Here is a 13,263-nt window from a genome sequence, read left to right on the forward strand (position 1 = left end):
TCCGTCCTATCCCAAATCCTTATCCTGACCCCTTCCAAGTGCTGTAAAGTCGTAATAGCTTGGCGCTTTCCGCTGATAATTAAATTAATTTTATTTCCATGTTATCCCATCAATTTAAGAAATGGATTAAATAGCCATTGCAGTGTCTCAGAATAATTTGATAAAGCAAAGGTGAGAGCTGGATTGAGTGTTCCTCCACCGTAAATATTTCATTCCAAACTTTTCATATAAATAATTTAATAAAACTGGAAACTAGTAAATACAGTAATGTATCGAAAACCTTTAACGGTTCGTGGAGACTTCTTAAACAGCGAGTAAATCCGTACTATCCAAATTTTAAGTTTGTAGTCATTCAACTTTTAGTAAAATGTACTGTTTTTCAGAATAATTGGAAAACTTGTTTCACATCTATTTTTTTAAATATATCTGGCAAAATTCCTCGGTGACTTGGACTACCAAGGTATTGACAACCGTATATCTTTATGCTCCCATAACCTGTAAGACACGTTATATAAATGTTGAATATAGGGAGCGTTAAGATTGTAGGCGGGCTGTCCCACTTCTCTCCGCTCTCTTCCATTTGTCCTGAACCTACCCACTTCCCTCCTTCCCTTCTGTCCCATAATCCCCCCTCCCAACCCCAGCTTCACGGGCAGTGAGCTTACCAGATAATAGTTTAAAGGTGCCCGCTGGTGCGATCCACGTCCATCCTCGTCCTCAACTCTCTGGTCTGCGGTGGCGAGCATGTGGTGGTGGTTGTGGCGAATGTGGCGGTGGTTGTAGCTAGTGTGGTGGTCGGTGAGTGTTGTGGCGAATGTAATGGCGGCGGTAGTTGTAGCCAGAGTGGGTCCTCTATACCACGCACCTTCCTCTCTCTGCTACCCCCCCCTCGCGTCCACTTAGCCCCCTCACATAATTGCCTCCTGGGGAGAAAACGACCCTTCTTCTTGTGTTACTGATTGGTGTTGTCAGGTCGCTGCCTGGCTGGGGAGGTGTGGTGGGGGACGGTGGGGGTGTACTTGGCGAGCAAGTGACCCGAGTGCCGGGGAAAATTGAGCCATTTCAGTGTACGTAATTGACCTCCAGCTGGTAGGAGTGACTCGGGGGGGGGGGGGGGAGGTGAGAGGGGGGGCACGAGGCAAAAGCACTGGAAGGATAACAGAAATAAACGGACAAAGCTAGGCAAGGTCACGAGGAACTTTGGGTTCTCAGTTGTTTTTTGCAGTCAGATTAACTTCGTATACGTTTTCTACATTGATTTGGATAATATGCTACTAATGTATATACATGTGTTTTCTGCTCTACCCATGTATATATTGTCTGATTCTCTACACCCTTGTATATATTGTCTGATTGATTTGCACGTTTGTATGTATTGACTGTACGTATTGTTGAACGTACATGTGTGTCGTGATTGAATGGGACTTTTCTGTATATCTAGTGGGAGATTGTCGCTTTTCATTTTTGCAGTAGTTCACTTGTAACACTTTGGATTATTTTGGTAGTAAATATTAAAGACCCTGTAGTCCAAACTTGCCTCGTTCCTAAATATTATTAAGACGGCTACCTTTTGTTTACTCTTGTAAATGAGTTATCAATTAACTAAAATGAATTTATCATACAATTGTAGTGACACTAATATTGCACTTGAGAATTTGTATTCAGTTGTAATCACCTGGTTGAGTTGGGAGGGCGGGGTTGAGCTTCGAGTTTTTGCTCCTGCCTCTCAACTGCCAATCAACTGGTGTACAGGTTGAGCCTATTGGGTTCTATCATATGTATTTTTTTTTTTTTTTTTTTTTTTTTTAGATATATACAAGAGTTGTTACATTCTTGTACAGCCACTAGTACGCGTAGCGTTTCGGGCAAGTCCTTAATCCTATGGTCCCTGGAATACGATCCCCTGCCGCGAAGAATCATTTTTTCATCCAAGTACACATTTTACTGTTGCGTTAAACAGAGGCTACAGTTAAGGAATTGCGCCCAGTAAATCCTCCCCGGCCAGGATACGAACCCATGACATAGCGCTCGCGGAACGCCAGGCGAGTGTCTTACCACTACACCACGGAGACTGTTAATTTACACGGATGTACATTTGAAACTGTGTATGGGGGCTACCGCATCACTGCGTAGTGCATTTGTTCAGTATAACACTGAAAATCTTTCTAATTTCTATGACTTTTTTTAGTACGAAGTTAACAAATGTTGCCCAAACCACACCCTAGAAAATTGAAGGGACGACGACGTTTCGGTCCGTCCTGGACCATTCTCAAGTCGATTGTTCCAAATGTGCCCCCGTGTTCGTGTACACCCGTGCTAAATAAGGCAGCGTCTGGGATGCTCCCGGACGCAGGTTCGAATCCTTGTCACGGCCCTTGTGGATTTGTTCATCCGTGCTAAATAGTCTGTATATTCACCCACCCGTGCTAAATTGCCTATCTATTCACCCTATCAATTCCCCTGAGAATATTGCAAGTGGTAATCATGTATGTTTCTCTCTAACTTGTGTCTTCCAGTGACCCGAGGTTTAATTCCTGTAGCCTCCTTCCGTGTATCAAGCAGTAAGGCCCAGCTGAGCTAGGATGCATTTTGCTCCGTTGAATGCGCATCTCATCCACAATGTTCACCTTACATTGTGTTGAAATTCTCGGCGGGTGTTTTTAACGATTTGGCGGTAGTGGTAGTCGTTGGCAGTTGTGTGTGTGTAATCTCGACTCTTTCCTGTAGTTAAATAAATAACTTCGTTTTTGAGCTGCTGCGCCTGCTGGTAGGTGTTTCCGGGTACAGATACCTTCTCACCACCACCACCACCACCACCTCCTCCCTGTCCCTACCACCACCACCTCCTCCTCCCTGTCCCTACCACCACCACCACCTCCTCCTCCCTGTCCCTACCACCACCACCACCTCCTCCTCCCTGTCCCTACCACCACCACCTCCTCCTCCCTGTCCCTACCACCACCACCACCTCCTCCCTGTCCCTACCACCACCACCTCCTCCTCCTCCTCCCTGTCCCTACCACCACCACCTCCTCCTCCTCCTCCTCCCTGTCCCTACCACCACCTCCTCCTCCCTGTCCCTACCACCACCACCTCCTCCTCCTCCCTGTCCCTACCACCACCACCACCTCCTCCTCCCTGTCCCTACCACCACCTCCTCCTCCCTGTCCCTACCACCACCACCTCCTCCCTGTCCCTACCACCACCACCACCTCCTCCTCCCTGTCCCTACCACCACCACCTCCTCCCTGTCCCTACCACCACCACCACCTCCTCCTCCCTGTCCCTACCACCACCACCACCTCCTCCTCCCTGTCCCTACCACCACCACCTCCTCCTCCTCCCTGTCCCTACCACCACCACCTCCTCCTCCTCCCTGTCCCTACCACCACCACCTCCTCCTCCTCCCTGTCCCTACCACCACCACCTCCTCCTCCTCCCTGTCCCTACCACCACCACCTCCTCCTCCTCCCTGTCCCTACCACCACCACCACCTCCTCCTCCCTGTCCCTACCACCACCACCACCTCCCTGTCCCTACCTCCCCCCCCCGACTTTCCTCCCCGGCAAGTTAAAACAAAAAAGTGTATTACAAGTAATTTTGCGGGGATCCTGTCATGGGTGATCAAGTCGGCGTCGCTGCTGTTTTCTGACAATTTAGAACTCATTTTTTTAGTTAATGGTTGCCATTTAAACTTTTTTGTTAATATCCTGCCCAAGGATTCTGTCTGCGTTGAGACAGTTTCCAGCCCTCTGCTGTATCTTAACGTTTTCTTACACTTTCTTACGAAGGCTGGAGTATGTGGCGCGAGGATGCCTGTCGCACCCGGGAATTGCGGAATTTTGTATAAAATTATATGGAATTGCAGAATTTTATGTGTGCACAAAATTCACATTGTAAGAAAAACAGGAGTTTAAAAGGTTGGTTCGTCAAGAGGAAAAGTGCGAGGAAATAAAGGAAGACTCCTTACGAGTCAAGGAGCCATTGTAGTGTCAGTATACAAGAAGGTAAACAGACAAGAGGCATTAACTACGGGCCTTTGTTCCTTATATATAATGAAAGGTTATGTATAGATCATAAGAGAGAGAGAGAGAGAAATAATAAAACTTGAGAAAAGGGCCTTTATATAACAACAGCAGCATGGTTTCACAGATGATCACTCTTACCTCACAAACATGGCAATTCTATAAACGGGCGACTGAGATAGACAAGATATAGAAGGCTCGGCGGTCTGTATTCTTTTGGACTGTCAGAACGACGCAGTACCCGACAGGAGAGGAGTAAACAGTGGAAAAATAGGCAGGAGTGACAGGGAAGGTACTCAAGTGGATAAAGGTTGTACCTCTGCTGATTATCTTGAGGTTATCTCGAGATGATTTCAGGGCTTAGTGTCCCCGCAGCCCGGTCCTCGACCAGGCCTCCACCCCATGAAGCAGCCTGTGACAGCTGACTAACTCCCAGGTACCTATTTACTGCTAGGTAACAGGGACATCAGGGTGAAAAACTCTGCCCATTGTTTCTCGCCGGCGCCCAGGATTGAACCTGGGACCACAGGATCACGCGTTCAGTGTTCTGTCCGCTCAGCCACCGGCTCCCTGTAGTTGTTTATGGGCTAGAGTTGCCGACTGTTTACAGGCTATTCATGCCTATGCCACCTCTTTGGTGGCTTAATCTTCATTAATCAGCAGAGAACCCAGTGAGAGGAGAGACCTCGAGTGCCGGTATGTCAACAATGGCGTTCCATAAGAGTCATTTCTGAGGCCAATCCTATTCCTAATATATGTGAACGACTGACCACAGGGGAAGAGAATTATCGAGAGAAAGCCCCGAGTCATTACAACTGTATAGCACTTTGATGTGATGAGGATTTGGTATGGAACAGGGGTGAAGGAATGGTGCCCAACCGCTTGGACGGTCGGGGATTGAACGCCGACCTGCATGAAGTGAAACCGTTGTTTTACCGCCTAGCCTAACTGGGATAGATTCCTTCCGCTTAATGTCCGCCGATGATGCTAAAATTGAGGATATATACACAATGGAAGACTGCAAAAAATTACAGAATGACCTGGACAAAATGAAAGATGGCCCTTCAACTTGCTGCTATAGTTCAACTCGAACAAGTGCACAGTAATGATACTGGATACATAGAATAGGCGGCCGGGCACGTCACACGGGAGAGGAAATCCTCCAGGAATCTGATAGAGAAAAATGCTTGGTTGATATCATACACCACCGCCAGAAGTGTCCCACTGGGCGTGTCCTACTGGGATGTGGGCTTCTGGCGACCAAATCTGTCGCCAGAAGCACACATCTTAGGAACATCGTCAGCTGCTTACGTATTTTTTTTATTAATGTATGAGGTGCATCTGCATTAGTATAGCTAACCTAGACTATATGAAGTGGAGTACAGTGTGTCAAAAAAGCTAACTAGGTGATGCTAAAAAAATCAGCTGCTTACGGAAGGTTGTGTTGTAGAAGGAATCTGAACAGGAGTCTTTCAGGATCACGTGTATCATTCATATCGGGCCAGTTTGGTTATATACAGCACTAGCCTGGAACCCTTATCTTGTTATACTTAAAACGAAACTGGGGAAAGTTCATAGGTATGTATTAAGAAGTGAACTGGTGGAGTCAAAGCCCATACACAGCTTTAAGTGTAGCTATGACAGCTCAGTATCCTCTGGGACCCACACAGCAGTCAATTATGGGTTGAGAGGTGGGACCAAGAGCCGTAGTTTATTCCCGTAAATGCAACTAGGTCAGTACGTACGTGTGTGTGTGTGTGTGTGTGTGTGTGTGTGTGTGTGTGTGTGTGTGTGTGTCACGCAACAGTCTCACTCGTTCTAGGCATATTCCTGGTAGGGGAGCATTTGGAGTAGTTGTATTAGCCTGAATGAGAATAGTGGTGGTGGTGGTGTATGAGTTACAGTGGATGCATGCCCTTGGTAATGGGGTCCCTTGTTCCCTCCTAATGTATAACAGGAGCGGTAGCAAAGGGTGCCTGCCCTCTCTCTCCCATGATACATACCCCCCTCCCCCACCTTCCTATTCCCTCCTCCCCCACCTTCCTATTCCCCCCACCATTTTCCTCTTCCCCTCCTCTCCGAAATTTTAAGATAGTGCGCCAGGTAATGCAAGTGTTTCTCATTAGTCCTACTAATGTAACTCCATGTTTTTATTATTCAATACTAAATGAACATGTACACGAGGGTTTGTTGTACCCTAGAGTCTGGAGAGCGAGCTAAGAAGTAAAGGCAACTTTAAACATTAACTTGCCACAGATGAACCGAGACGACTTACTTACTAGCTTGTGTTTTAGATTGCAGAATAGACTGGGTGAAGAGTTGAGGTGCCTTAGGCACAGGGGGAACACTGCGAATATCAAGAGGTCCACGGATATTCCATATCCCAACAAATGTTAGAAATACTGAGGGAACAAAAGTGAACGTGCAGGCGATGAGTCACAATAACGTGACTAAATTATGTTGACCAGACCACACACTAGAAGGTGAAGGGACGACGACGTTTCGGTCCGTCCTGGACCATTGACTTGAGAATGGTCCAGGACGGACCGAAACGTCGTCGTCCCTTCACCTTCTAATGTGTGGTCTGGTCAACAAAAGTGAACGTGTTCAAGAAACAATTAGAAGTGCCGAATCAGCCGGGCTGTAATAGATATGTGGGCCTGCGTGCCGCTACAAGCTGTAGTCTTGTAGATCAAGTTATCACAAGTGAAGCTTGGCCCTAAGCCGGGGAGTAGAACTCTTCTCAGAACCGACTGCCAAGTAAAATACAAGAATATCATGGTAAAGGGATTATATATTGGTTTGAGAAGGATGAGGCCAGTCAGGGAGTGGGTAAGAGGAAGCGTGAGTTTAGAGTGCGAGGGTCAACGGCAGGCTTCATTGGATATTCTGTAGTATAGCCCTGGGAGAACCTGCAGCACTGCCACTGTGGTGGTGGAGAGTGGGGTGGTGGCCTTGATGGTGAGTGTAGTGGTGCTGAAGGTTGTGACAGTGGTGGTGGTAAACGTGTAGTGCTGGTGTGGTGAAGGTAGTCACGCTGATGGTGGTAGTGGTGGTGGTAGCGAGACTAGTGACGCACTACCCCTCCCCGACGGGGAGCACCTTCCCCTCCCACGTGGTGCCCGAGGTGGCTGTTTACTCTGTGTTAATGCATGAAAGCCATGTGAAGGTCTGAGATAACCCGGCCTGGAGGATGTGCACTGCCCTTCCCGCCTCCTCCCTGACCTTCTCTGCTACTCCAAGCTGTGTGAACACCGTGACTACATAGTTCTGACTTCTAGAGTACTGTACTAGGTATGTTTGTAACAACCTTCTGGTACTATTAGTACTGCGTGAAAGAGGTTATTATAGCACCTCTGCTCCAAGTTCCTTTATGGTCTGGTCGAGGAGGATGCACCTACTTTAAAGGAGGCCTGGTCGAGGACCAGGCCGCGGGGACGCTAAGCCCTGAAATCATCTCAAGATAACCTCAAGATGGTCCGTGCTGCATATGATTGCTTTCTTGCATTTCTTACTCGTTTGTACTGTCATTAATGAGGAATAAACTGTCGCTGCCCGCCTAATAATGGGTTGAATAATGTGCTAGTGTGGCGCGGTATGGAGGAGGTGGTTGGTAGTGTGGAGGTGGTTGAGCCAGTGTTGGTGGGGGGATAGCATGTATTCATGCACCATTTCTTTCACTGTAGACTTTGGTGTGGCCTCTTCCTCTTTACCAGCTCCTCATGTACACAACCATTGAATAGTTTTACCCCCCGTCCTCATCATCCCCCCCATCCCAGAGTCGCATGTTCTCCCTCCCTCTCCTTTCTTCCCTTTGCTTCTCCTCCTCCCTTTGCGCCCCTCCTCCCCGTAAACAAGAAATAGTGTTGGAAGGAGAGGGGAAGGCTGACAGCCAGGTGACGCGGACATGTAATGGTAGTGTGAACGAGTACCATTAGGCAACACTGGTAATTGCTTCCCCCCCTCCTCAGGTCCCACCACGACACTCCACGACACTCTCCACGACACCTCGTACGACACCAGCCTTCCTACTGGTAGCGACAAAGTAATGAGAGGGGGAGGGGGGTGGGGGGTGGCACGAGGGTACGGACGAGGAAAAGCAGGGAGAAGAGGGTGGCGAAGGGAGCTGGAAGGAGGAAAAAGAACAGAGGAGGGAGGACAATGGAAGGAGATAACGTACATACAGGAGGAGAGGGGGATGAAAGGTGGTAAAAATACCGAGATAGAACAAATTAGAGAGAGGGTGGGTAGTAGAGATGGGAAGGTCGCCCACTGGTCAGTCCAGGTTATTGCCCGGAGAAAAACATTAGAAGCGAGTGTTCCAGCCCTATCCACTACCGCCCACAAGATGGGTATGAGGTGCATAATAATAATAATTAAAACTGGCCACCGGTGGCCCGTGTGGGAGGAGTGTTTCTCGGGTTCAACCAAACGCCGACACCTCTGTAGGTCAGGGGAGAGAGGGGGAGCGAGTAGGCGGCGATTTCTGTTATTTTGCGCCTGTGTATGAAACCACGTTGCTATAACTTGGCGAATAATTTACCCCGTTAAAAAATATAATCTAGTTATTCTAGTAGAAGGACCGCCTTCTGCTGACCAGGCTGTGGATGCTGTAACCGGGACGAAGATCACAGGTTAAAGGTCAGTGAACTCTCAGGCCAATAGACGTTTATAAGAGTCATCCGGGATTGTGGGACCCTTCGCTTTGATGTCCAAAGAGCTTGGAAAGGATGTGGGAGGAAGAAGGATGGGACCCGTTTCTGAAGGGAGGGGGTGAGGATGCTGTGGCCAAGCGTGACATTTTAGGGGGTGTGAGGATATTCTGATCATACGTGATTCATCTTAGTGACATGATGCTGAAATCAAACTTGGTTCATCTTAGGGATGTATCATACAAATATTTAATAAAATTAATGTTTTAGGATATGAATTTGTCGATGTTAATTTTAAATACGAGAGAAGGGCTGGGATGTTTGGATGGGGCGCAAACAGGTAAAAATGTTTTTAATGACTGGAAGAGACTGATGACAGGGGAGGGGAGGTTTACCCAACAAATGGATGACAGGATGAACAACCCAGCGGGTTTTCTTCCTATTGGGGAGTGTTGTACATGCTGCTATGGCGGTATGTCCACTCAAAAGATGAGTGGCGCTGCCCAATAAACTCGCCCCTCGGGGCAAAATTAAAAAAAAACTTGGTGGATTATCGTCCACTTGTGGCGTTAATCTACTGATGAAAAAAAATATAATGGATGAGGTGTTCCTTGAATGGATTGTTGTAGAGGATAATGTGGTTGTGTTGGTCTTGGCTCCTAAAGCATACAGCCCTGGCCTTGTACACTGTTAGCTAATTGGGGTGGGATTTCCTGGCCTGTCTTGCCTAATTGGACTGGCTTTCGTAGCGGCCCTTTACCCCTTGTCTGCTACCACCCTCGGTCAGTAGCGGAAATTACCAACATTGAATTTAATGAATAATAAAGCTATGTATAATTTTCTACACAAAGTAATTACTTCGAAGACTGAAGTAGGTCACTCGGTAAACACCTGGCAAGTGAAAACGTTAAATATCTGATGTGAAGCACCACTTGTTATCATAATTTGTTGTGTACGTGTTATCATAATTTGTTGTGTACGTGTCAGAGACTTGAGCAAATTTTCACCACTACGTCATGGCGACGCTTCAAGTGAACTCTGTAACACTGTAAAAGTGTTTGGTTTAGTTTAATACATACATAGAGTACATGAGTCACAGACAAAGATCTGAGAGGCGCCAGTCTGTCGGCCTGAAACTCACACCTCAAAGCGTTAATGACCCCAAGTGACCTGAGGTCAGATCATGCGAATTTCACCTTGCTTCTACTAATCTCTTAGTTGGAGCCGGGTAGCCTTCAAACATGCCGACGTTTAAGGAGTGGCTTGGTAGAGTGCCGGAGGCTATCTACTTGTGGGCGGAGTTAGCTACTAGGTTCCCCAATATAAACTCGGAGAGCTATCCAGCATGAAGCATTAACAGACAGAACAGCAGACGAGAGCAGAGAAGACGTCCCTAGCAGGGAGGCTGTCGGCCGGCAGGGGCGAGACAGTCTCTGTCAAGCTACAGACACCCCCCTCCCCTCTCTATTCAACTTAGACTCAGTCCTCGGTGAGTGAACATTAAGGTGACTTGGTCGTGTTTTACAAGTGTTGTGTGATGATCAGGGGCAGTCAGTTGTAGTGTTCTCAGATTCTTGGAGGATGACTCACTTTGAATATTAATCGTTAACATTTTAATTGGATTGCTTAAGTTATGATACTTATCATGAAAAATATAATTGTTGAATTTATGATTTAAATGGTCTTTCACTGTGTTCCCTAGAGAATTGAGTTGAGGTGAGAAAGCCTCTGTGATTACTGGTTTCATGGTTTAGAATGGATACATGGTACAGAGGGAACATACTAATAATGAACTCATGATAACATCCTTTGAGAATTTTGTGATACAGGCAAGTTCCATTCCTTGTCTTGTATGTAATGATCATGAATGGATGGTGGCAGCATTTCGTCTTCTACTATCTACTCTTCTACTTCTACTATCTACTCTTCTCCTTCTACCTATCTACTCCTCTCCCTCCACTCCTCTCTAAACTCTCACTTTCAACTAATGACCATCCTCGCCCCTCCCACCTCTCTCCCTCTCACCCCAAACCCTCACTAATTACTTCACTATTCATTTCTTTCCTTTCGTTTTCTCTTATACGTTTGTGGCAATGATTATGTATTCTAGAGTTCTCTCTAGAGTTTCGGGTAACTGATCAAGTGACGGCGCCTTGTGGTCTTAGCACCTAGGAAGTCGAATACCTAGGTTACAAGGTGTTGAACCAGAGAGGTTGCCTTAGGAACTCTGGGAGTGCTCTAGAATAGTTAGCTAACTGGGGACGGGATAACGGACTAGAGAGAGCTGTTTCCCCCGGCCTCGTTAGTTAACTGGGGGGTGGAATAATGGACAAGATAGAGCTATTTCCCCCAACCCCCGTTACAACTCGACCCGCTCGATACTATCCTAGACTATTATTTGAACCATAACATGTTTTTACACCATCACTAATATCCATATCCAGGTGGTTTGAGGGGGGCGGGGGGGGGGTCTTTCAAATCACCTTACACAAGAGCCCGTTCTCAGGGATGGGGGGGGGGGTGTATCTACTATTTCTGTCTGCAGAATCTAGCTATTAGCTCTTGGATCCCGCCTTTCTAACTGATCTATTTTTTTTCTTCCGTTATGAATTTTACATGTATATTTCTCGCATACACATCCCCAGGAAGCATCCCCTAGCTGCTGTAACATCCAAGTATCCATTTACTGTTAGGTGAACAGGAGCATCAGGGTGAAAAATTATGTCCATTTGTTTCTGCCTCTGTTCTGTGCATTTACTATTTGTGTCTGTAGAATCGAGCTATTAACTATTGGACCCCGCCTTTCTAACCAATGTATTTTTTTCTCTATATCTACTACATACATTTCTCACACGCACACACACGCGCGCGCACACACACACACACAGAGGCAGTGGCGAAAATCTTCACAGGAGGGGACTGAATGATCCTGGCACACCGTTTCCTTTCGAATTCTGGCGACCTCAAATAGCCTATGTTCATCCCGTACCCCAGACCATTCCTTATACCAATTTGGGTAAAGCTAATCCCCAAGCCCCTGCCCTCCAACTTTGGACCGAGACTTATATCTATATTAAAAAAGAATATATCTTGAACGTTTTGATTCACATATTTGTATTCAGCTGTGACTGTAAAGTTGATTTATGTCTCACGTTTAAGTCTTACAGCTATAGGAGTTTGACTAAAGTAATTACCAAAAGAAGGCGCCAAGCCGGGAAATGACTAAAACATTGAATTTTACAGCACGTGTTCCCAGAGGTATTGTAGCGAGGTGAATTTTATCTCATTTAAGTTGTATGTAGGCGTGTGGTGAATTGTCTTTTGTCTCGCTTGTCATTGTTATTACAATCACTGGTAACTTGTTATTGTTCTGCAGTCCTCTTGCATAACACTCTCGTAACGATGGTTTTTACGTTACTACTGGATAGCCCCCCCTTCCCCCCTCCTCCAATTGTCGAGTTCAATTATTTATACGTTTTAATAAATGGAACATTAATACTGCATTACCATACATTGTTAGTTATATAACAATTATAATATTTTATAACCATTTACTGTGCTGTATTCTGGTATTGTGAAATATGCTTGGCATTAACATATTTCACAATACCAAGAGAGCCAAGAACCTTGGCTCTCCTTCGTCCGCCTCTCCACCGCCCTCCTGCAACTACCAACATCTCTCCACAAACTTATATTACTTTCCTCACGGCCATTTTGCTGCAGAGTTTCGCCAAGTAAAAGAAATTACCGAAAGCCCTTTACTAATGGAATAAATTAAAAGAGGCTTCGTGGCAAATGGTGGGGAGCAGACGTCAATGGAGAGGCGTTTGTCTCCATGATCCAGTCTGAACCCCGTCCTACACCCCCACCCCCCCTCCCACCATGTATTATAAAATATCTTGCTCATGTTTTCTCCGTTTTGTTTAGGAAAGAAATGTTTGTATGTCTTGTAAGAACGGGTGTGTGTGTGTATATATATATATAATAAGGGAGACCCTATTTTTTTTTTTGCGGGGGGGGGGGGTCCTGCTGCTTCCTCCTAAAGTTTTTTCTGATCAGAGGGACGTAATGAAGTCATTCTTCCGACGCTATTGTTAGTTTTCAGACGTGTGCCCTTGTTCTATTTCCCAGTGTTCTAAACATGCTGCGACACTTCAGAACGACCCCCAACTCTATATGGGCTCATCCCCCTCCGACCCGTTTAGTTAAAAAACGTGAGAATAATACGTTCGATAAAAAATATTGATAAATATTTACAATATTTGTAAACTTTGTGTTTGTGCAAACCCAGGTTTGCAAACCTATTGGACTGACATTGTAGCGAATGCATTGTGTTAAGTGTTTACTAGCCAAGTAAGAAATAATGGAACAATTTTGATCTTAATGGAATATCTGAAGACTAACAATTATCCAGCCATCTCTTCAGAAGCTATACAGAGATGTGGCACGAGCCAGACACTAAGCCAGAGACCCAGAGCAGACATCCATGTGTAACCAGGGGCAGCGGTGGTGATGGTGAGCTGCCCTCACAGCGTGGGTGATGAGTTTTTCCCTGGTGTTATGTTGGGTGGTGGGCCCTGGCCAGG

At 46.3% G+C, this 13,263-nt stretch overlaps 2 protein-coding genes across 4 annotated transcripts in view; one reads left to right on the forward strand and one right to left on the reverse strand.

Moving 5' to 3' along the window:
- The window catches only part of Ndfip (Nedd4 family interacting protein), a 58,444-nt gene that overhangs the window by 43,660 nt on the left and 1,521 nt on the right, over window positions 1-13,263 (reverse strand). The window contains exon 2 of the mRNA XM_069335943.1: window positions 666-923. Within this exon, the coding sequence (XP_069192044.1) occupies window positions 666-746 (81 nt within the window). The 5' untranslated portion in view covers window positions 747-923. The remainder of the gene's footprint in view (window positions 1-665; window positions 924-13,263) is intronic.
- pns (DENN domain containing pinstripe) overlaps window positions 1-13,263 on the forward strand; it is a 136,402-nt gene that overhangs the window by 18,021 nt on the left and 105,118 nt on the right. The window lies entirely within an intron of this gene.

This window comes from Procambarus clarkii, chromosome 34 (assembly GCF_040958095.1).
Source record: "Procambarus clarkii isolate CNS0578487 chromosome 34, FALCON_Pclarkii_2.0, whole genome shotgun sequence".
NCBI lineage: Eukaryota > Metazoa > Arthropoda > Malacostraca > Decapoda > Cambaridae > Procambarus > Procambarus clarkii.